This window comes from Ostrinia nubilalis, chromosome 15 (assembly GCF_963855985.1).
Source record: "Ostrinia nubilalis chromosome 15, ilOstNubi1.1, whole genome shotgun sequence".
Lineage (NCBI taxonomy): Eukaryota > Metazoa > Arthropoda > Insecta > Lepidoptera > Crambidae > Ostrinia > Ostrinia nubilalis.
The window spans coordinates 10488581-10514038 of NC_087102.1; the positions used below are offsets into that span (position 1 = coordinate 10488581).

A 25458-nucleotide genomic window follows, 5' to 3' on the forward strand; every position below is an offset into this window, starting at 1 on the left:
ATTTAATTATGAATGCTTAATTTCACTGGATGCGGTATTTACAGGAATATCGTGATTTGCAAGGAAGCTACAGTTAAAATCGCACACGTCATTATAAAATACAAAATAATGATACAAGTCAATTTTATGCATGTCAGTGATAACATGATTTTGTACATACTCATGATGACGTCCATTTAAAATATAATTAAATAGCTCCGTACACTTCGCAGAAACGTACAGGAGTGAACATTATCTGAAAATATACAAGTGTATATAAATGCCTACCCGTCAGTTACGACGACCGGGCAGCGGACCGTCGTAATTGGCACAATACTTCCGACCGGCGCGCGCCCCGGCCGCGCCCTCGCCGCCCGGCGACCGCCTCCGAACGTATGCTCGCGATTTCGGGAGCGAAATCGGAAATAATTCGGGCGTCGCGGCGCGCGGCGCCGGCGGTCAGCGCGGCCGCGGCGGCGCCGCCTCGCTCGGCCGGTAGCGCGCCAGGATCACGGCGCACATCGCCTGCGCGTCCGTCTGCTCCGGGAACGCCGCCATCGCCTCCGCCACCTGCGCCTCCGGGAAGATGCCGGCCAGGTGGAAGTGCATGCGGCGCCGCGCGTCCCAGTGCTGCAGCGCGCCCTCGGACGCGCACGGCGACGGCGGGAGCGCGCGCCACGCCGCCGCCGCGCCCGCCGGGGCCGAGGCCACGCGCGCGGCGGCCGCGTGGCCCGGCGCGGGCGGCTGGCGCGCCAGCTTGCGGTGCGCGCCGGGCTCGGGCTGCAGCTGCGCGCGCTCGAAGTGCGTGGCGAGCGCGGCGTCGGGCAGGCGCGGCGCGGCGGAGTGCGCGCGCGCCAGCGGCCGCTTGGGCGCGGCGCCGGGCGGCGGCAGCGACACGGTGTGCAGCGCGCGCGCCCGCTCGCTGAGCCGCTCGGCGACGGACTTGTGCGGGCGGCCGGCGCGCTCGGGGTGGTGGTACTTGCACTTGTTGCCGTAGGTGCACTTGCGGCCGTAGGGGCAGGCGGGCGGCGGCTCGGCGCCGGCGGGCGCGCGCAGGAAGGCGTCGAGCGTGGGCCCGGCGCGGCCGAGCGGGTCGTCGGGCGGCATGAATCGGTCGTTGACGAACGAGTACATGAGGATGCGCTCCTCGACGACCTTGCGGAACTCGGGGCTCTCGGCGGCGAGGTCGCGGTAGTTGTCGTTGGAGACGACGACGCCGTCGGTCTCGGCGGCGAGGCGCAGGATGTAGCGGTCGTCGTAGCAGACGAGGCGCTTGCCGCCCACGAGGCGGCTGGGCGTGTAGACGAGCACGCGCGCGCGCTCGAGGCGCTCCAGCGCGTCGCGCTCGGCCACGGGGTTGTCGGGCCGCGACGCCTCCTTGCGCCACTTGGGCACGAACACCGTGATGTCCTTGTGCCCGCGGCTGCGGAACCAGTCCACGCATATCTCGATGCCTCTGCACGAGAACACCTCCTTGTTGCCGTGGCTGAAAACAAAATTATTTGGTTTTTGGTTGGAAATTTGAATAGATTGCCTTATCAAGAAAATAGCTGAAGACTAATTCCTATAAGAATTTATATAAATCTTGTATGAATACCTCTATTTCTTAGATATGCTTAGATAATACCAATTCGAAGGAATAGACTTCCAATTGGAATGCTTTCGTATTCCAATTGGAATGCTTTCGTCTTCCAATTGGAATGCTTTCGTCTTCCAATTAAAATGCTTTCGTATTCCAATTGGAATGCTTTCGTCTTCCAATTAAAATGCTTTCGTATTCCAATTGGAATGCTTTTGTCTTCCATTTGGAATTCTATTTTTTCTAATTGGATGTTGATTCAAAATCACCTATGCAATCGTCACCCGAACTGTCCAAACAAGTTACTCACCTCATAGCAACGTTGTTGCCATCTATTACAATATGCCTCAGCGCGGCGCGGTCGGGCGGCGGGTCATCATCGTCGTCACCCAGAGGCACTGCTCATTAAATCACAAAACCCGGTTGTGTTGTGTTCCGGCAGTTAGAGGTAAGATAGCTAGTTCCTCCGTGGTTGAGGATTCCGGGTGAAGCTCGCTTCCACCTTCGGCCTGATCATCACTTACCACCAGGTGAGATACAGGCCAAGAGCTTCCTCGTTGTGGTTAAAAAAAACCTATCCATCAGTCCAAGCCAAGTAGCTCACCTCATAGTTACATTACTGCCATGAATGACGGCGTGTCTTAGCGCGGCGCGGTCAAATGACGGGTTATCATCAACACCCAGAGGCACTGCTCATAATATCACAAAACCTATCCCAGTAACTCACCTCATAGCGACGTTGCTGCCGTCAATAACAATATGCCTCAGCGCGGCGCGGTCGGGCGGCGGGTCGGGGTCGCGCGGCGGCGGCGGCGACAGCGCGCGCGGTGGCTGCATTAGCCGATAGCTTGATCAACTCAGCCAGCAATATCGATTCAGCCAAATGACGTCCACTGCTGGACAAAGGCCTCCTCCAAGGTTTTCCACAATGCACGGTCCTGCGCTGCCCGCATCCAGGATCTTCCCGCGACCTTTACCAGATCGTCGGTCCACCTAGTAGGAGGCCTGCCCACGCTACGTCTTCCAGCCCGTGGTCGCCACTCGAGAACTTTTCTGCCCCAACCATCTGCAGCCAGCAATAACTTCAGTGCAAAACCAATCTTATTGCTTAAGCTTACCTCATAGTGATTGCTACATTGCTGCCATCAAGAACGATGTGTCTTAGCGCGGCGCGGTCGGGCGGCGGGTCATCATCGTCATCACAGAGGCACTGCTCATTAAATCACAAAACCCGGTTGTGTTGTGTTCCGGCAGTTAGAGGTAAGATAGCTAGTTCCTACGTGGTTGAGGATTCCGGGTGAAGCTCGCTTCCACCTTCGGCCTGATCATCACTTACCACCAGGTGAGATACCAAGAAGGCCAAGAGCTTCCTCGTTGTGGTTAAAAAAAACCTATCCATCAGTCCAAGCAAAGTTACTCACCTTATAGTATAGCGACATTGCTGCCATCAATAACAAAGTGTCATAGCGCGGCGCGGTCGGGCGACGGATCATCATCATCATCACCCAGAAGCATTATCTACTCATTATATCACAAAACCTATCCATCATTCCAAATCAAGTTACTCACCTCATAGCGACGTTGCTGCCATCAATAACAAAGTGTCATAGCGCGGCGCGGTCGGGCGGCGGGTCATCATCGTCGTCACCCAGAGGCACTGCTCATTAAATCACAAAACCCGGTTGTGTTGTGTTCCGGCAGTTAGAGGTAAGATAGCTAGTTCCTCCGTGGTTGAGGATTCCGGGTGAAGCTCGCTTCCACCTTCGGCCTGATCGTCACTTACCACCAGGTGAGATACAGGCCAAGAGCTTCCTCGTTGTGGTTAAAAAAAACCTATCCATCAGTCCAAGCCAAGTAGCTCACCTTCATAGTTACATTACTGCCATGAATGACGATGTGTATCAGCGCGGCGCGGTCGGGCGGCGGGTCATCATCATCATCACCCAGAAGCATTACTCATTATATTACAAAACCTATCCAAGTAACTCACCTCATAGCGACGTTGCTGCCGTCAATAACAATATGCCTCAGCGCGGCGGCGGCGGCGACAGCGCACGCGGTGGCTGCATAGCCGATAGCTTGATCAGCTCAGCCAGCAAGTTCAGTGCAAAACCTTATGGCATTAGCTTACTTCATAGTAACATTGCTGCCATAAATGAAGTTGTGTCTTAGCACGGCGCGGTCGAATGACGGGTCATCATCACCATCACTCAGAGGTACTGCTTATTACATCACAAAGCCAAAGCCAAGCCAAACGAAGTAGCTCATCTTATAGTTACCTACATTGCTGCCATCAAGAACGATGTGCCTTAGCGCGGCGCGATCGAACGACGGGTTATCCTCACCCAGAGGTACTGCTCATAGTATCACAAAACCCATCCATCAGTCCAAGCCAAGCTCACCTCATAGCGACGTTGCTGCCATCTATAACAATATGCCTCAGCGCGGCGCGGTCGGGCGACGGGTCATCATCATCGTCACCCAGAAGCATTACTCATAATATCACAAAACCTATCCAAGTAACTCACCTCATAGCAACGTTGCTGCCGTCTATAACAATATGCCTCAGCGCGGCGGCGGCGGCGACAGCGCGCGCGGTGGCTGCATAGCCGATAGCTTGATCAGCTCAGCCAGCAAGGAGTTCAGTGCAAAACCTTATGGCATTAGCTTACTTCATAGTAACATTGCTGCCATAAATGAAGTTGTGTCTTAGCACGGCGCGGTCGAACAACGGGTCATCATCATCTTCACCCAGAGGCACTGCTCATTATATCACAAAACCCATCCATCAGTCCAAGCAAAGTTACTCACCTTATAGTTAGCGACATTGCTGCCATCAATAACAAAGTGTCATAGCGCGGCGCGGTCGGGCGACGGATCATCATCATCATCACCCAGAAGCATTATCTACTCATTATATCACAAAACCTATCCATCATTCCAAATCAAGTTACTCACCTCATAGCGACGTTGCTGCCATCAATACCTTTTATAATAACAAAGTGTCATGGCGCGGTCGGGCGACGGATCATCATCATCACACAGAAGCTCATTATATCACAAAACCCATCCATCAGTCCAAGCCAAGCTCACCTCATAGCGACGTTGCTGCCGTCTATAACAATATGCCTCAGCGCGGCGCGGTCGGGCGGCGGGTCGGGGTCGCGCGGCGGCGGCGGCGACAGCGCGCGCGGTGGCTGCATAGCCGATAGCTTGATCAGCTCAGCCAGCAAAGAATTCTGTGGCGGGTCCGGGCCTAATCTCTGGAGAGCTGTCCGTGCTAACTGCTCCGAGTAGCCCAGCTTCACCGCGAACTCAATCTTCGCCTGTGAAATAAATGACAAAATTAAAATGGTTTTAAGAGGGCAGTAGATATTATCACTAACCGTTTGTAGCTTTGGACATGGTGACCATAATTGCTTTAGAAAAGTCCAGGTTATCCTTACGCTTCGCGATGGAAATCAACAGCAGAGCTTGACACGTATAAAAAGTGTGATACCTATTTTCTGTTTTTGGAATTGGAATCCTCAAGCTTCTGAAATATGAGAATCCAATAAGCTTATGGAAATCACTTCAAATCTTATAAGAATCTCGAGCTATGCTTTCTGGATCTACAAGTTCTAATTAGACAGTTGGTTATTGTTGATATTAAGTTTTTAGTTGACCTTCTGAGAAACTGTATTGCGATATTCGTGCATTCGTTACGGATCATTGAACGCCCTCGCATAACTTCTACACACATTACTTGAATAATTTTGATAAATCCGTCCAATGCGTGGATTGCTGTGTGTAGTGTAGTAGTGGCCTAGTAGACAATAGTAAAACATCTCGAGCCTTTCGAAAAAGGCGCTAGTATAAAGGGGGGTGTTAATAACCTGAATCCTCGCCGCGCTTGGCGCAGCCCAGGAGGTCTATACCACTTTGATCACCTAGATTTAGATCAACCAGGTGATCAAAGTGGACTTTTAGACGACACTTTGGTGTCATTTGATCACCTATGGATAAGATTAGCTATAGATCAAAGTGGACTTCTTATCCATGGGTGGACAAAAAACACCAGTGTCACCTGGAGTTGGATGATCTAATCCAGGTGATCGTGGTATAGACCCCCTGGGATAATACGAAGGAAGATTCTATTCTTCTTACCGTTCTAGACATAGCCCGATGGATTAGCAAGCTGAAGTGACAATGGGCAGGGTACATAGCCATAGTACGCAGAACTGACGACCTAGGGGGCAGCAAGGTTCTGGAGTGCAGGCCACGTACCGGAAAGTGCAGCGTAGGACGTCCACTCACAAGGTGGACCGACGAGTTCATAAAGGTAGCAGGAAGACGCTGGAGGCGCTGGATGCAGGCCGCTACCAACCGGCCTTTGTAGAAATCATTGGGGGAGGCCTTTGTTCAGGTGGACATCCTATGGCTAAAATGATGATGATGATTCTTCTTACCTGGTTAGGCTGTGGGACTGAGACTGTGACGTACTCCGCGAACTCCGCGGCAAGAGTGTCCGACGGCGTCCGGGAGGCGGCGCGATGTGCGCCCTCGTCTTCGCACTCCGAATCATAGCTGCTGTCCTCGCCGCGCTCGCCTGCCCAGCCCAGGGATGATTCCACATATTTCTGGAAACAAAAACAGGTGAGTTAGATAAAAGATTTGAACCATTTGAACTATGCGACATTTTGAAACCAAGGCTGAGTTGCATCACCTTTTTTAACAGTAACTATAACTTTAGCCAGTGTTTTTGAATGGAGTTTGAAAGATTTTTAAGTTAAAGTAAGATGGTGCAACCCAACCTTTTTTAACCGTTATTTATTTAAACTATGGTTTTTTCTGACTTAAAAAAGTATCCCATTTTTTAGCTTGACCGAACTTTGAGTAGTGGTTCGTCAAGATTGGATCACTCGGACACATCGGGATATAGGTTCTTCACGCAGAGAGATACAGACTAAGAGCTTCCTCGTTGTGAATAAAAAATAAATCGGGATAAATCAAGCTCGGAAAAGCTTAGTTTTTATAGAGGAGTCATCATCATCTACTAGACAGGTTGTGAACGCTGCTGAAGCAGCAATAAGAAGAACTCTGGAAGTTCATAAAGAATCGATAAGTGGGTGTTTTTGATGAGAAAATGTGTTTAAAAGAATGCAACTAGACTTCCGCAATAGCCAATGGTTGATCAAAACAATTTATTTTCTGTTGTGTGCGCACGCGAATTTCAGTATTGATTTATTGATTGAGAAAAATAAAATTTATCTAGCCAGATATTCTGTGGCAAGGAAATCCCAGCATTAGAAAATGAAAAGTACAGTCGACAGCACATCAACCTACACATTTTTGTTGCAAAATAGCCTTTATTACAACGAGATAAGACGCCGCTGTGTTTAGGTTGATGATGTCTGTACAAGAAAAAGAATAGAATTTTAGAACAAAAAAACCCAGTAACTTTTTTTTCATTGAACATCATTGCCAAATGCACAATGTTTTAATAGGTTCATCATGTTTTCTTCTTTGCATTATAAACTACCTATTCGTATTTATTGCGCACTTTTTTATTGATCTGCTCCATTTTTAACAACTGTGGTAACAGTACTTACATTCTTCCGACTTTATCGATTTAACTTAATATTTCAGCGGTGTTGAATGTAGATTAATCTACACGGACGGAAGCGGCAAAACCTTGCTAACGATGTTATCAAGTAATTTGAAAGAACTACTTAATTGGTCGCGCTTTTCTATTGCCAACAGATAAAAATCAGGCGAATAGAATAAATTTTATACCGGCGATAATTTATCGATGATCAAATTTAATATTTCACACAACCGGCGCTGGCGCAGGGTCATCAGGGCGCCGAAGCGGATCTACGGATGATCATTGACCTTTAGCGCGTGCGCAACTGTCGAGTGTACCGGCACAAAATATAACAGAAGACAAACTCCATACTAAACGCGCTCGAGCCACGCACACATAAACACCGCTTTAGCAAGACTGTCTTGGACGAATGCGAGCGCGACGTGGCGCGACAGACGTTCGCCACACGTTCGCTCACTGCAGACCCACGATACCCCTGGCGATACCCCTGGTGGTATCGTGGGTCTCGTCAAAGAACTACACTTCAGACCCACGATACCCCTGGGAGTAAAGTTGGCAAACGAGGACCGGCGCGGGCGCGGCTTATGCACAGTGCACACGGCCAGTGCACAGTGTTGTGGAATACCTCTATGAATTCTAAATTGATTTCATTGAACATGCAATAAAATGTAGGTATATCGTTAAAAATAAAATAACAACAATTTATATCTACATAGGTACTCGTATAATGATTAATTAGTATCAGGTAAAGTACCAGGGCACCATAACCATAAAGGAGCTATTTTGTGATAGGTACATATTTATTTCTCGGGTCAACCAAGAAGAATTTGATAATAGCTCCCATAAGGTTATGTTACCCTGGTACCTTTTATCTACCGTAGTAAATTCCTTTTTTCCCCACTGCTCAACTGCGCAACTGATCAACTGGTTATATTTCCCATACAAACTGCTCTACTGGAGAAGTTTTGTAATGTTAAAAAAAACTTTATTTTTACAACACAAAATAGGCTACACATAATATTAATTTTAGGCTATATTTTAATAGCCTAAAATAATATTATGTGAATAAATATTTTTTTCCAAGGGCAAACTACTCATTTAAATCATTGTCACACACAACGTGGTAGATGAAATTATCTTAACTAACAATAGATTAAAGTATCAGGACAAAAATAAATAATTAAAGTCAAAAAGTTATTTTATAAGTGCTATTAATTAATTTTATTCGTAGTATGTAGGTATGAATTGTTGTTGTTTTATTTTTAACGATATACATTTTATTGCATGTTCAATGAAATCAATTTAGAATTCATAGAGGTATTCCACAACACTGTGCACTGGCCGTGTGCACTGTGCATAAGCCGCGCCCGCGCCGGTCCTCGTTTGTCAACTTTACTCCCAGGGGTATCGTGGGTCTGAAGTGTAGTTCTTTGACGAGACCCACGATACCACCAGGGGTATCGCCAGGGGTATCGTGGGTCTGCAGTGCGTTCGCTGTGGTTCGCTTGAGTCACGCGCCGGTCAACCGCCTGTGATATTATTTTGTTTTGCGAAATTGACGAAAATGAGTGAACAGAAAAAGTCGTATTATAATTGTTCGGTATTTGGTTGCTTAAACTCATCATTAAATACCGAATTTTCTTTTTTTAAATTACCAGTTGATTCGGGGAGGTAAGTAAGTTATTTATTTGAATTTCAATTGAAATTGAAAGCCAACTCAATTATTAGGAATATCGAATTGTTTTAGAGAGGTTTTAGGAATTATTGGATAACTAGCTTTTGCCCGCGGCTTCACCCGCGTGAAATTTAGTTTGTCACAGATCGTCATAAATTATAGCCTATATATGTTATTCAGGGTTATAAACAATAATACTGTAAAGTTACATCAAAATCCGTTCAGTAGTTTTTGCGTGAAAGAGCAACAAACATCCAGACATCCAAACTTTCGCATTTATATATTAGTTGGATAATAGTGTCAACCACTCAACTAAATACTACTACCTTCTCGTGTATTTGTTTGCAAACTATTACTATAATAACGTACTTAATATAAATAAGTATACGTGGATATCTGTTATTGTCTTTCTTGCATAGTATTATTAAGAGTAACATTTTTCTATCATAACGAAATAAACGCAACACATGACAAGACAACCCTAGCGCGACGGCCGAGCGTGCGAGCGAGAGAGGTATGCAAAGCGAGGTACATACATGAGTTTACCTTCTGTTATATTTTGTGGTACCGGTTGTAATTTATTATTTCACAAAAATCTATAAAGACGAGATTGTCTTGTTTACATAGTAACTTAATATACGATATTGATCTAACATTCTCCGGCTTACCGGCGAATAAAAATATTGCTTAGTCATAGCAAACATCCGCATGGAGACCTAGTTGGCTGCGAATCTGAAATTAAAGTTCAGATAACTGCGGAGTGCAACAAGCCTCGTAGGTGCGATAATGCGTCGGGCGGTACCTATTTGTAGAGAAACTGTAAACCGCGTTTCGAACAATAGAGTTAACGCACGTTACCCACGATCTTTTTAGAAAATCTTATCAAGAAAAAGCCGGAATTAAAAACTTGGAAAAGGAAACGTAATAACAATTTATGTAAGTGGCAATAAATAAAAATCAAGAGGTCGGTTCAAGCTAAACTTCCGTTCTATCATAACATACATAGGTAAATTACGAAGAAGTATTTAAAATCCAAAATCAAAAGATTTTATGTCTTAATCCCGTATGTGGCATATCGTTATCGTTATTTTTGAAATTCGGTAACGTTTCAGCGGCTCTGATATCCGTGACAATTTTGGAAAGTTCTATCGCCAGTTCAGGCTTAGTAGGTCTCTGCGGGAGCCACATCCGGGCTATAAGGTACGCACGGAAGCGGCCCGCCTTACCGCCTAACTGCCTGCACAGCCGGATACGACTTTCTAAAAAATATGCGCCAGCGCAAGCCGCGCTGATCGACCGATCTGTTTCACCGGCTCTCCGGCACTTTACCATAACTTTTTGTTAGATACTATACAATCGCATATTTCACGTATCAAATAAACAGTGTTGTTTTGTTACGATGTTGTTTAGATTGAATATTATTTATTAGTTGCTAATTCATAAAAGTAGAACCTGCATGGGTTTCGTGAGGGTTTAGTTTTTGGTTTTGCGGAATCTTAATTAGCTACCTACCTATTAAGATTATTGTTAAAATTGATGGCAATTGAATGAAATCCATGAATAATACGGTAAAAAATACTGGAAATGGACACGCTATCTTATGTAATTTTTTGCTCTTAATTTTATTGCATTGGATTGGAAGAGTCAAAGTTCTATAAAATTTGAAGATATCCCATTAAAGGGCATGATTAATGCATTATGTCAGGCTATAGCTGAAACTAAATAACATGTTCTACATAATTCATCTACATATTAGATAATATCAATACAACATTCAAATCAGATCCAAATTGCTAAAGCCGCACTGTGTGGTGTATTCTAATTTGTACGGCAAACATTCAGCATTTCCTTGACGGTTTTTCAACCAAATACCCATTGGGTATACCCGGGGAATATCCACCTTAGCAGTTCCCATTCATCAATCACTCTTTCATTCTAGTTTTTCTCGAGTAATCGCTAAACGATCCATTTGGTAGAGTTCAGTATGTAAAAATCATTGAGCAGCGTTACGCTTGTGGTGACCTAGTTAAATTTGGAGGCCGTTTCGTGTCGTGACGACGACTGCAAATCAACCAGATAATTTCTCAGCAGTTCTCTAAACATCTGCTAATTGTGCTTAGACTTGCATTGTTCAGAATTTCGAACGTAGGCCGCAAACCTAGTTTGGCTTTAGTTAAATTTGAAATGTTGTTAAAATAACCTGGTTGGTACCCCTGATTACTAAATAGTGTGCCGCTAACGTCATGGGCCAAATTACCAAGTCCATTATGACGCAGAAATCTAACAATCCTATTCGAATAACTTCTAAGTAAAACGAATGCAGGGCACTGGACCTGGACGGAGGTGCATGTATCACGCGCAGATAAATAAAATTCTCTCACGAGCTTAGATATCAATAAGCTAAATACCAAAACAGCATAATTATCTAATCAGGTTATCAGTTATGTAATGTAATGACGATAATACTAAAAAGTCGATTTTTACAAAATGAACTTTGGGCTTTTACGCTATCGCGAATATTATAACATCAAAAATAAATATTATAGATTTTTTTTGCATAGTGAACTTTGATTTTTCAGCAGACAAACAAAATCAGTAGGTACCTACTGTTGATGATATTGGTTATGGCAGTATCGCAGCAGCGCGCAGTTTAATTGCTTTATTCTATGAAGACAAAGATTAATTTTCTGCGGTCTTTAAGTATTAACTGTATCAAAGAATTCCAAGCACATCTCCACTTATCTAAGCGAAAGCGTTTAAATAACAATCACATCGGATTGCACGTGAATAGAAAAACGTTAGTTAAGTTTCTGCAATCAAATAACATAGACTGACGATCGAATAGCATTCCAATTAATCGATCTTTGTGGTTTTAATACTTATAATAATGCGTTAGCTATTATATTTGTATTAAAAACTATACTTATTGGTGGCGCTATAGCATGTAGCAATGATATCTTTCATTTTATAAAAATGAAACCGCACTGACAACTAGAGAATGATCCAGTTAGGATCTGGTCATTTGGGTTAATAAGCGATGATTGAAGAATAATTACGTGTTAATGAACCTAATATTTGACTTTATGTTACGAATGGCGCTATGTTCTATCCTCATGACGTTAGTGTTTGAACTGTTCTGTTGACATGCAGATATAGGCACCGATAATGGTGTTTAACGTTCGATAAAGCAGTCTGGTGGGTGGGTACAATTAGTTCCGTTTGTAGGAGAAATTCTGTCGCGCGTTTGTTGTAGTGATAACATTGACCAATAGGGTGGGAGGATCGGGGCGACGTCGGCGCTCGCGCCATGTGGCGTCAGCGGCGAACAGGATGCGCGCACGCGACACACTTTAAACACAACAACACCGAGATATACGCACAAACAACACTATTGGGAATATTGTTTCGCCGTTTAACCGAATTGTCTTTAATCAACGTTATGCAGTGCGCTCGTTTTATAAACACTCAATTACAGAAGTACGTAAAATGTATCATTGAAATAATATTCAGAGAAATAGATGGCAATAAAAATAATACTCAGTCCAAAATTATGATAGTTAAAAACTCAATAAGTATTCTTTCACGTAATGCATTCAATTTATAATGATCTATGACGATGATAGATCAAGATAAGGAGGAAGATATTTATTTACATAAGATGACTATTATTAGGTTGATCTTATTTGTATAATTAATGATAATTTTGTTCTAATATGAATACAAACAGTACGTAAACGTTGATTAGCAATGACGCAAAATTATTTTAACTATCACTTAATAAGACCCCGACTTTGACACGAGATAAAAATAGATAAGAGGAAATGAAAAATATAATAAAATTCTAAATTCGGCTGTTTACTTAAAAATAAGAAATGATAATTCTACACGAGGACTGGAATCAATGAAAGATCCAGAAAAATACTGTGTGATCCTGACAAACTTACATAAAAAGTTTTTGTGACCTTTCGTCCAACATATTAAGTGCAATGAAATCGCGTTACTCAACAACATTGCAACAGCGAGAGCGTATTCGTCCTCGTAGTGGTCCAACGAGACAGGTGACTCTGTCAACAAACTATTAACGTAATATCTTCGCAGTGGTTCATATTTCTTACGTATTCTTACTCTACTTATTGCAGTTTTGTATTTCCTTGTTGTTGCCATTCGATGATTGCAGCAAAGACTAGTAGATTGGGAAATAGTTAAATATAACACCTTAGTATTGATTTATCTAGTTCTTCATTATTTTCATTGGAATCAGAACTATTTCTCCTTTGCTGATTTCAATTAATCTAATCTAATAATTTTCAGAAAAGTAATGTAGGTAATATTATACCCAGAATTTTTGTCGAGCAAATTATTTTCGTCATGTTCATTGTTTCTCAACTGTTTCCTTGTATCCTGACCTGTCAACAATGTTCTGTCAATCTGTTTCCCCCAAATCAGTGGCAATGACAGTCAGAGCAGGATGTTCTTCAGACGCTTTGTTGACGACAAATCAAGCGCGTAGTTTGTAAAATATCGTATAATTTCTTTTGTTTTTGCTACGAGCGGTCGATCACCATGAAATGAGGTGCTAATTAATAGTGAGGCCGCATATTTGTGTAAGGCGGTTTTAACTAGTTCTTTACCGATTATTCTTCACACTGATCCAAGCCAAGATAGATTTGAAATGAAGCCTTTTGCTGTAGCATCGGTTACTGTGTTAATACATATAACTCCAATAAAAACGTATATTCTTACAACTATTGGAATTATTGTTAAAATGGTACGCGTATGTGATAGAGTGATATTAAAAATGCAAAGCTATAATTATTTAACACATACTTATGTTATTGACTCAAATTATGTACAATCGCCAGCGATTCAGTTTATACAATTGTTGCAAAATCACTTCTATTCCAATGATATAAGATGCCATAGTGGTTAGCTTGATTTGCCGTCATGCGTACCTAACAGGATGTAAAGCATTTTTGTACGAGGCGATTAGATCAACGCGTATTTGATGATAATAATAAATGTCTTATTTTTTGTGGGCGAATATTGTAAGGTTTGTCTATTTGTCGTCTTAGCAAGAAAGGGTTAGGTCTTCTGACGTCAAGATCGGATAAATTATTTTTATTTGTTGATGGGGCGAGTCATACGACTTTTTGTACTGCAAGGGTCAAATTGACTCATTATTCCTTGAACTCGTGTAGTTGCTAAATTATCAATTGGACCGTGGATATTTTTAAACTGCAAGCAAGCGTCGATCACTAATAATAAGCTGGTTGGATATAGTTTTCATGACAGCAACATCACCCTCACCCAAGAAGAATCTTATAGCTTTTCTGGCACAGCCTATTGGATTCATTTTCAGCTCTTAATGAACCTAAGAAGATCTTGGCAGAAAAATTTGCAGAACATTACAATAACTCGGTCGTCATACGATCGATATAAAAATATAGGATTAACGATCTTGATCAAAATAACTTATTGTTTTGGGTAGCCTATCTGGGCTAGCAAATTTTCAGGGGTTCTCCATGTATGTAATGCGATCTCTCAATAGCGACAGTAGAAAAAAGGCAGTTCCACTCATTTTGGTTGAGTCCATAAGAACTTATTTTATTTCAGGCAGAGCCCATATAGTTTTGGTATAGAAAAGCTGATGTTTACTGTCACCGTTGATCCTACAGTAAAATTGGTATAACAAGCAGCCTTTCCTGAAAATTTAGCTTCTGCTTAAAGTAAGTCTGGATCTTTTTCTCACCGCGTCATATTAGATTTTACCCGCTTTACTTCGTTACCCGTATCTTTTGGATTTTATGCAGTTTTAGTAGTTCAGTCCAGGGCTGGTCTTTGATTCCTATTATAGTTTATCTCAGTACGTAGTTCCAATTAGAATATTCCCACGTAGAATGTTTTATCAAAGGATTAGGTCTATGTTGTCGCTGATGGTCTGCTAATGGCGGAAAGGACAATGTTCATTTCTGGCCTGGCGTGGACAAGCTGCTAATGAAAATATGAATTTGCCAAAAATTTTTAATTAATTTTTAAAGTATTCACTTAGTGTAACTTTGTATCAATTTGCCTTTATAAAAATCCAATTTAAATAGTACTTTATGTGATAATTACAACTTCCTGTCTTTAACACTCATTTCAGTGTTGCCAAAATGAATCTTATCGGTAAGAATCGATTCATATCGATTGTTGTTCGACTATGACAATTATTATTTTTTTAAATACGTATTCATTAAAATGACATTTATAAAACCTTTTTAATATTCTAATAACACTACCAAAAATATTTAAATAACTAAATGAAACCTTATTTCACATACACCTTATTTCGAGTCATCAAAAAATACAATTGATTTTTATATCGATTATTTTTATTCATCACCACATTATTAGCATGGCAACACTGAAAATATTGTCACAGCTGTTATCTGTCATTCGCTTTGTTTTGTATTTTTCATCGTGAGTGTTGTTTAGTTCTCAAAACCAAGTCTTTGCCAAAATAAAAGCAGAAGAGTGTTGTATAAGTTTCCCTTTTGACGTCTTTATTTTTTTGACCATGGTCCTCGATGCTTCCCTTCCCGATGACCCTGGCATACTCTCGAACTACGAATCTCACTCAACCAATGACCAATGGCTCACTTTCGGACATCGAACCTTGCCTAAACGCCGACCACGGCTTACGTATGGACTCCGACCCGAGCCCCAATGTTAACCCCAGCCCGATTTTGAATAATGCAACTAGCAATTCCTCAATCTCATGAGGAACCTATGATATATGTATCAATTGTATAGCTGACATGATGCAGAGGAGGCGACATAGCCTAGAGCTTATTAAGTTCAGTTGGTTATAATGTCAGTGGATGACTCCTCAGCTGGTAAGTTATTGAATGAGCGTGTGGACTTGTTGAATACCTTTTACAATGTATTTGATCAACTACCTGTACCGTAGATTACCATAGTCCTAATAAAACTTTTTTTTTTAGATAACAACAGTGTATGTTGTCACTCATGTTGGACCGTGGCCACGGTGTGGCTCTGCACCAATCAAGGACAAATAATATTTCAAATGAAGAAGCAACCACTAGCACTGGTCACAGTTAACATGGATTGTCTTTGTTACAAATACGTTCCATAGACTGCATATTAACACGGAAAGAGAATCACATATTCGAAAATAATGTAATAATGGAACAGATTTCACCTCGTCAAGTAAGTTTTTTTATAATTATTTTCATTATATTTTATTAAAGACATTGGCTTGATATATTTGAACAAAGTGTATATTCTTTTCTATACAAATACTTCTTACTGATAGATAAAAATTGACATCACATCTCAATATCTTAAAGAATGAATTTTGAATGATACCATAATTAATTTCTTTGTTTCAGCTGCGGGGATCTGACCAAATATGTCATCCTTAAGTGGCAGTGAGCTGATCGAGCTGCTACACATGCTGTGGAGCCCCAACAAACACATGATGGGACGAGGATTCATTTGCCCTGATATTGGCCGAATAACAGTAGGTTGCTGTGCTCATGTTATGACAATTTTGTGGTTTTTGAGCTGGGCAAGGTATCAGGAACATGTATTTCCACCTGCCTAGTTCCTAGACAATATTTTATTGACCCATGAGTCAGATTAAAATAATAATAATTAAAAAAAATGGTGTTTTATTTTGCTTCTAACCTTTCTAGTCTTAAGCAAAAAAAAATTTTTTTAAGGACTTGGATACAAAATGATATTTATATTCTGTTTCTTACTGGTATAGACTATTTAATAAATAACAAATTACATGCTGTAATGTCTGTCCACCTCAGGCCAAAGGTCCCATACTAAGTGGGCATAACCCTTTCGTATTTTCCTTATTACCCATTTTATTGTTTACCTCTAATAAATGACTCACTGATGGGGGATTGTCTTATTGGAAGTTATTATGCCAGAAAGAGAATTTATTATGAAAAGTAACTAGAAAATTGTACAGCAGTCTTTGACACTTTTTCAAGTAGGTACTTGTTTACTTCTAAAAATTCTAATAAGTAATGAGACTAAGATTAGTGCGAAATACATAACAGGATCAAAATCGATTTATTGATATGGATTTTAAGAATGAAGCTGTTATCTTATACTAGCCGAGTGGTTTGAAACATTGACCGATTGACGTATAAATATACATAATCTACTGTTTGTTTACCTGAGGAACATCCGTGAGGCGTACGCGCAACCTTCGCTTAGCTTTCTTGGCTGTCGTGTCTCTTTGGAAAACCAATTCAAGAACTTAAGAGGAAGGATGAACATTAAAGAAACTACAGTCTCGTCATACCTTCTGAACTTGTGGGCTTTGGGCTTGTGGGAATCTTTCAATCGATTGACACTTTAATGGTTTATTTAAGGTTCAAGTGTCTGACTCTGGTTATTAAAAAATCTTATCATGTTCATCTACTAAACCTTTGTTTTTGTGTCCAATAGCAATTTATCAAGATACCATCTGATGCGGTTGATCAGAAATATTAGCAAGCGGATTTATACTGGTAATCTCAGCTCATAAGCGAAAAGATTCTGATGTCCTATTTCAAACTAATACTATTGTTGATATGTTGACGGAAGCATACTCCTTAAAGATTAACCAGAACAATTAGTAGGATACAAAACAAGTTCATTAATAGGATGGAGAATTCAAGGAAATACATTAGAAAAACATTTAGGTGGAGCTATTAAACTCGAAATCCGTGATCAGATGGCTTGGATAACGAATTAGGTAATATAAATCACTGGTGTTCTCGGTGGCGAAGTGAAAGTCTGCCGATACCGAGCAGCGCCGGACCTGCGACACTTAGCGGCGGCAGATGAAGACATACACATTAATTACACCTCTAATCTTCACAACTTTCACAATACAAAAACAACATTGTAAATAACGTTGCAAAAACAACGACACTGACTACCACATTCACATCACAGCAACTCGATCCAACCGTGACGGTATGCTAAGAAGGAATAATTAATCATGACAGCTTCACTGATCTTATAAAAACCGGTAATACTAATTATTCGCGCATAATTGACAAGACAACTACGGGCCCTCGGCTGCGAAACAATGCACGAACTTTTCAAATGTTTCGCAGTTTCACTTTTCATGACAATGGTAAAATTTTAATCGAAATATTGTATATTTTTGTAAGTACGCGCGCACCGTCGACGGTAATTAGCATACGTGACGTTAACGAACTGGCTTCACTTCCGGGATCGTTATATCGGTTGTGAATGAACATCGTTACGATGCGATCGTCTCGCGGAGATCCGTGTGTGGTCGGCGAGAGAGATCCTATCGGGAACTATCGTCGCGCTCACCTGGGTGTCGATCGCGTACATAATAGAGTGTGATTGCGTGCGCGCGTCTCATGGCATGACGCGCGTGTGCGAGCGCGCTGCGTCGCGGCAAGACTACTGGGTGGGAGCTAGCGAGCATGTGCTGCGGCCGCGAGTGCGCCAGCCGCCAGCGCACCTCCACGCACGGGCCTAGGGTTGCCAGGCCTCCGGCTTTAGCCGGACATGTTTGGCTTTTTAGGGTCTTGTCCGGCCAAATATTGCCTTGTTCGGCCTGTCCGGCTTTTGTTAGGCTTTTTATTTGGTTGCCGCGCCAGGCGAAAGTCGAGCCACAGAATCATATGAAGCGCACGCATCAGGATGTTGGTTAGCAACCGATGATGATAGTACTCACTCATGAGCTGACACTAATTGCACCCACCCCCCGTCACATGTCCGGCTTTTAGGGTAAAATGTCCGGCCAAATGAAACACAAAGTCCGGCTTTTTTTTTTTTTTTCATTTATTTGGGAAGACAAACAGCTTCACAATATGTATAACTATAAATAATATTACTTACTTACTAGGATTACAATTGTGAAACCAACCACGTCATCCACATATTATACATATAAACGAGTAAATTACGATGAGAGTGGAAGGTAATATTATTTTATACATCAGATTATGAAGATAGCAAAGGCTACAATATTAAAAAAAAATAAAAATTTTGAAGATAAAGCTACAATATTAGAAAGGACATTGTCAGAAACCGCCTAAAAAACCGCCCAAAAACATTAACCCATCATAATTATTTTCTATTTTTTTTAATACATTAAGCACCCTTTCATTCTAATGGACACTTAAGCATTGAAAAATTAAATTAATAAGTCTTTTAACGTTTATTCTATAATACTATTACAACTTCCGGACGTTTTGGTGCGTGGCATGGTCTAAAACCTATCAAGTTCCATAATTTTTGCCGATAAAATCTGTACGAGGCATTACCGTACTTTATTGCTGGGAGTCCATGTATAGTGATGTTCCTGCGGCCATCATAGACAATAAAATATCGATTTTGAAAATAAAATAAATCGATTAAACTGCTTTGAAGACTAGATTTGCGTTAAAAGCTAAAAAGATATTGACAGTTTGACACTATTACAAGAAGATATCTAAAGTGTCCAACTGGTCGAAGGTCGTAAATAAAATAAAAATAATTAGGACCATAAACTGATATTCATGGTATCATAACTGTAAAAGTGTCAGAATCCGATGTTGAATCCAATGCCAGTTGAAGTGTGAGAAACATATATTTTTTTTTTTATGTGACAGGAGGCAAATGAGCAGACGGATCACCTGATATCAACCTAGTATAGTTGCCAGTCTCTCATAATCTATGCCAATGAGGGTTTTCGCGATTGAAAAATCCGCCAGATGGCAATACGTAGACGTGAGGTCCAAATGCTGCATGATTGGTTATTTTTGACATGACATTGACAGATATCCACCAATCATGCAGCATTTGGACCTCGCGTCTACGTATTGCCATCTCGCGGATTTTTTAATCGCGAAAACCCTCATTCATAGCACATGTATAATAATAGACCAAATGAACTTTTATAGATTGTGAAAGAGAAGATAAAGATTTTATTATTTTATTAAAATCTTGCCACGAGGTAGTTTTTCAGTAGAAACCAGGATTGGATAATCGCTACAGGCAAGTATCAGAACATTTTATAAATATTTTTAATCGATTATATCCATGTGAATCGTTTTAATAAATTGTCATTTTACTTTTTCAATTAAAACTTTTTCAATCCCTAGTCTTGTCAAACTGTCATAATGTCAACAAATTATAAATGTCACGTCAGTTGACTCAATTTCAGTCTTCTGTGCGTTTATTGTATTTTTATTTCAATGAAATAGTGCTAAAGGGTTAGTACTAAAACTGAAAGCCTTTTTTCAGAAAGAAAACCAATGTGGTGCCCTTATTATTCATGCTGTTTGAAAGTTACAAGTCAGTGATACAGAGTTGCCGACATTATAACTCCGTAGTGATACCATACCAAAGAAGAAGTTTTCCTAAACACTTGTGTTGTTTTTATATGTGATCGAATAAAAAGGATTAATTCTACTGCTCAAATGGAATAACTTATCCCAAGAGACCGAATATAAAAAAAACCTCTCCATAGAAATTATCACCATCACGAGGATGTGAATTTTTTTGAGAATTTGATATTGGTCCTGTAAGAAAAGTAGTTGTATTTCAGTAGTAGAATCAACCCTTCTTGTTTCATCAGCAAGAGTAACTATAAAAACGCCCTGTAGGTAGGTATTATTAAGCTGAAGAGTTTGTTTAGTGTCAAAGACTGTCACACAGTGTAACTTAAATTGGCATATTATGATAATGAACATAAAAACTTAAATAAATATTTATGTTAATATTTTTTCTATTTATTTATTTTCCCAAAGCTTCACAGTGACAGCTGAAACAGCAATACTGTTAACAAAACAGTAAAACTAAACTTGGAACAAACTGTTACAAATATGAGGGGTTTAATATTTTACAAATTAAAATAAAACCGCATGTTGCTTTACTTTCTCGTATAGGTAATAAATGTAATTAATGGCTAGATTATTAATGTTACTTTGTTACCCTCAATATTGAGGAAATCTTATAAAATGGTAACCCTGATTTTTATTGTCATTCAAGTGCTCTTTCTTCGCATAGGCTTCTGTGATTTGGCCAAGGGCCACACACATTGCGATAACATTATGCGACATTGATTTGACAGCAGCGGAGTGAAGTCTTGCGACTATGCAAAATGATACCCTGTAATCGTAGCGCATACAGACATAGACGGGGCGGGGCACATAGCTCGTAGAGCTGATGGCCGCTGGGGCAGGAAAGTTCTTGAGTGGCGACCACGAGCCGAAAGACGTAGCGTGGGCAGGCCTCCCACTAGGTGGACCGACGATCTGGTGAAGGTCGCGGGAGGTGCCTGTATGCGAGCGGTGCAGGATCGGTCTTCGTGGAAATCCTTGGGGGAGGCCTTTGTCCAGCAGTGGACGTCTTTTCGGCTGAAACGAACGAACGAACGATACGTATTACCACTATTTACCAGACATTACTATTTATTGCATACTCGCCGGATTACACGTAGGAGCACGCGCGTAACAGCTTCGGCCTTGCATTATTATAAGATCTTGTTCCGCCCTTTTACGAACTTCCTCCGTGAGGATATCCCCGCCGAATTCTATGATGAACCTATCAAAAGTCATATTCTGCAATGTCAACCCACCACAAGGTGGACCGACGACCTGATAAAGGTAGCGGGAAGGCGCTGGATGCAGGCCGCTACCAACCGTGCGATGTGGAAGTCATTGGGGGAGGCCTATGTTCAGTAGTGGACGTCCTGTGGCTGAAATGATGATGAAGATGAAGAAATGAATGAAAATGACAAATCTTCGAACGTGTATAATACCGTGCCAAAGTAATCATATAATTTTGGCACCTTAATAACTATTGCCGTTTTTGTTGTAAAGATCATGCAGCGCTACTTGCGGATATTATTGGAAAGAAAACTATGTGGGCTCTAGATCTGAAGCCGCTTTAACGAACACGAAGTGCTCATACAATGCGGCGTATTTTCTTCCAGTCTTTAGTCAGGACTTTAGTCGAATTAAAACCCCGGTTGAACGTGATATAGCCGCACTAGAATACGATGCTTTTTTGCATAATCGCAAGACTTCGTTCCGGTGTCGACCGAATGTTATCATGATGTATGTGGCCCAGGGGTTACCGTAGCCGCTAAGGTTTGAAACTTCTTGCTTAAAATATTGTAGTCTTTGGCATAGACTACGATGGTAGTCATGGAGATAGGAGTTTGTTATCTCGTGTCAGATGTAAATGGTGAAAAGAAAACTCATGATTCGTGGTATTTTTATGTAATATGTAGGTATTTTATAAAAGTGGAACCCCGAGTGATCTCCAAAACCCATTCTATTATTATATACGATTCGGCTTCGATATCTATAATACAATAGGAGTTTATTTCATGTGTCAGATGACAAGGGTGGAAACAACCTACGATTCATGTTGTTTATTTACGTGCAATATGTGGGCATATTGTAAAAGTGGAATGCCGAGTTGTATTTCTAAAACTTGTTCTATTATTTTATACTATTTGGCTGCGACTCGGCGTGACGAGAATACAAAACATTTTTCGCGAATCGGTGTTCATACATTCACACAATACATTAGACGCCATGTTGTCATAAACGACATATTATAAAATCGCTGTGATTTAATATTCTTAATCATTAATTTTATGGCAAGTGTCCATCAGGAATCATTGTTCTTACACACAGAATCGTATTATTTCGCTTTCGGGTAGTAATATGTCAAAATTGTTGGTTCTTTAGGCGAACAATGTATGGAGAACGAACATTGTCCTTTTAAAAAATTTACAAATGATACTAGTCAATTGAGTACAATTGCTCAAAAACTAGCTTCCTAAAGGCGTTCTTATTGTTTGCTAATATGTCTATATTACTAAAATGTTCGTTATAGATATCGGCCAGGCGAGCAATAGGCGAGCGTTTACCAGCATTAGTTCGAGCAGTTGGAACATTGAATAGTTTGTGTGGTCGGCAGGTCCTAACGCGCGGCCTGACCGGTACTCCATAGCTAATCATATTTACTATGTCGTTACAGTCGTACTTATTATGACAGAAATCATGCAATCGGCTTTTGTGATTTTGGACCTGGCAACCCTACACGGGCCCAGTGAAGGGGAAGCGGGGCAGCGAGATCCGGGTTGCGCGCCCACTGCACCCGGTGGCCCCCAAACACCGCGCAGTGTTGACCTCTGCCACCAAAACGAAAATCGTCTTTGCGGACGCATCCGCCTATGACGACGATTTTCAATTTTGGAACACTTTATGTTTGGCAGGCCAGCATTTATTATCATAGCTATTCATATTTTTTATTGAGTCCCTACCAAACAAACTTTACTATCGTTTATGTTTAAGTACCTATTTATTAAGTAGTAAGTTGAACCAACTAAGAACATTTTTTTAGAGTGTGGAACTGTCTATCAGTCTCTAATCAGGTATTCATTCATACAATTTATGTATAACAGAGACATTGTAGCAACAGGGAAAAATGGAAAGTGATGGAGGAGGCTTTTACCCAAGTGGGGTCACAATCAAGGGAAATACTTACAGATTAATTAAATAAAACTGTTTAATTGTGGATTGTAAAGCTATAATAAATAATAATAAAACTTATCATAGCATTTATTTCATAATGTCAAAAATGTATTCAACAGAACAAGGAGCAGACTCCAAATAATGGGAAAAGGGCTAGGGAAAAGTAAGAAGAATGTCAGAAATGTTTCATGAAAACACATACAGTAGGACGCCGATTATCCGAACGCCGATTAACCGAATCGCCAATTATCCGAATCGGTCCGAAGCTTAATATAAAAAATTAAAACCCAAGTATTTTTTGTTTTCTATTGGTGTAACAAGTTGGAACTCGCAGGAGTCTAGATATATTTCAACTGAGCGACTTGTAGAACTGTAAACACAGTTATTAAAGTTTATTCTATGTGTGACAGTTCGTTTTTAACATGCTTTTTCTATATTACCAGTTTATGTCCGATTATCCGAATTTTCGATTATCCGAATTGACCCCGGTCCCAATTAATTCGGATAATCGGTGTTCTACTGTAATTATTTGTTATACCTACCTAGCTTTCTTAAAAAAGTTATCCACAATCGGGCAGACAAATGATGTGTAAAACAATTGCGAATATAAAATCGCTTGAACAAACTATTGATGAATACCAGAACACATGAGATCCTCGTGTATGTACCTATTTAGATAATAAAATACAAGCGTTGTTTTTGTAATCATCAGTGATAATAATCTACAGCAAACTTGTAGAGTTGTAGTTGTGGACTTGTAGTTTCATTCCAACCATTACCGACTTGTGCCGAACCAATTGTTATTTCTTTACTTATTATTATGTTTGCTACACCCTAACCCTTAATTATCTATCTATTGCATGAGGAATAGATCTAATTGAAAAATTTTCTAAATTGTGCTAGTTGAATATTTACATTGGCGAATAATACCTACCTACCTAATGATAAAAACATATGCTAACATACACATTGAGAATTTCAATACATAATTAGTTATACAAAGGAAACATTATTGACAACAAAATAAATGCATTTAGTGTCAGAAAAATATTCAAAATTAATTTCTTTGTTTTCTGACGGCAATTAGTCAATACGGTAAATGGGTAGGCTCAATAATTGGATTGAGGAGGTAACTAATAATATTTTACACTAACCTGTATTCGAACAACCAACTCCCGAGGATTGTAGCTTCCATCAGCTGGGTTCAAGTTAAAAATCACATTGAAGTACACATATTCAGGTTTCTCTTTACAGAAGGCAGATTTGTTCTCTGTTAAAGTGACATAGTAAAAAGTTTCAACTAGATTCAGATATTTATTGTAAAATTCAGCTATACACGAACGTGGCACTGATATCAACAAGTCTGTATCGTGAGACATTTTAGATTGTCTGTTGCAACAACAAATCACACGTAACTATCACAATTTAATTGCATAATTCGTATCAATCAACAAAACACAACTTTATCAACCTTCCAATCCAACACACATTTTTCGAATGACGTCTTCTTTCTTTTGAAATCAGTGTTGCCAGTCGGGTCTAGTCAGAAATTACCAGAAATATAAAAAAAAGTAACCTTTTTGAATAAAAAGTAACCTTCATACGGGGGGGGGGGGGGGGGGGGGTGCGGGGGGGGTGCGGAGCGATGATTGTGTAAGGTTGTTCATGGATGGAAAATGAATACAATTGATAATCTAAATTCGAAAAGTGACCAGTCGTATAAAAACGTTTCATGGATTTGCGTTTTATTATCGAAAAACATTCCCTAAAACTCATTTTTTTTATAAATCAAATTCAAGTTTAAATGCACTTTATGACATAATTTTTAAATTGTCACTATTAATATTTTTTACTAATAACCTGTAAAAGTTAATTCTACAATTTCTGAAAAATCACCTAAAAGTAACCTTTTCATTAGTGTAACCCAAAAGTAACCACTGCAGTTCAAAAGTAACCTAAAAGGTTACAAAAGTAACCTTCTGGCAACACTGTTTGAAATCCGTGTCAGAGCCGTCAGGCAGGCAAGAAGAGTAGATAATTGTCATTTAAAGCAGCGCCATCTATATTAATGGTCATGAACTAGTTTCCAACGTTCTTAGAGGTAACGTTTGTGAAC

At 40.6% G+C, this 25458-nt stretch overlaps 1 protein-coding gene and 1 long non-coding RNA gene across 2 annotated transcripts; one reads left to right on the plus strand and one right to left on the minus strand.

Moving 5' to 3' along the window:
• Positions 1-438: 438 nt before the first annotated feature.
• LOC135078561 (probable ribonuclease ZC3H12B) lies at positions 439-24869 on the minus strand. Its single transcript, XM_063973095.1, has 4 exons — positions 24497-24869; positions 6007-6177; positions 4652-4884; positions 439-1465 (listed from the first exon to the last, which is right to left on the minus strand). Exons 1-4 carry the CDS (start codon positions 24719-24721, stop codon positions 439-441), a joined length of 1656 nt encoding a protein of 551 aa, XP_063829165.1. The 5' UTR covers positions 24722-24869.
• On the plus strand, positions 15179-16674 carry LOC135078501 (uncharacterized). The gene is made up of 3 exons (XR_010258632.1): positions 15179-15695; positions 15804-16029; positions 16212-16674. It is a non-coding gene; the product is annotated as an uncharacterized LOC135078501 (long non-coding RNA).
• Positions 24870-25458: the final 589 nt, after the last annotated feature.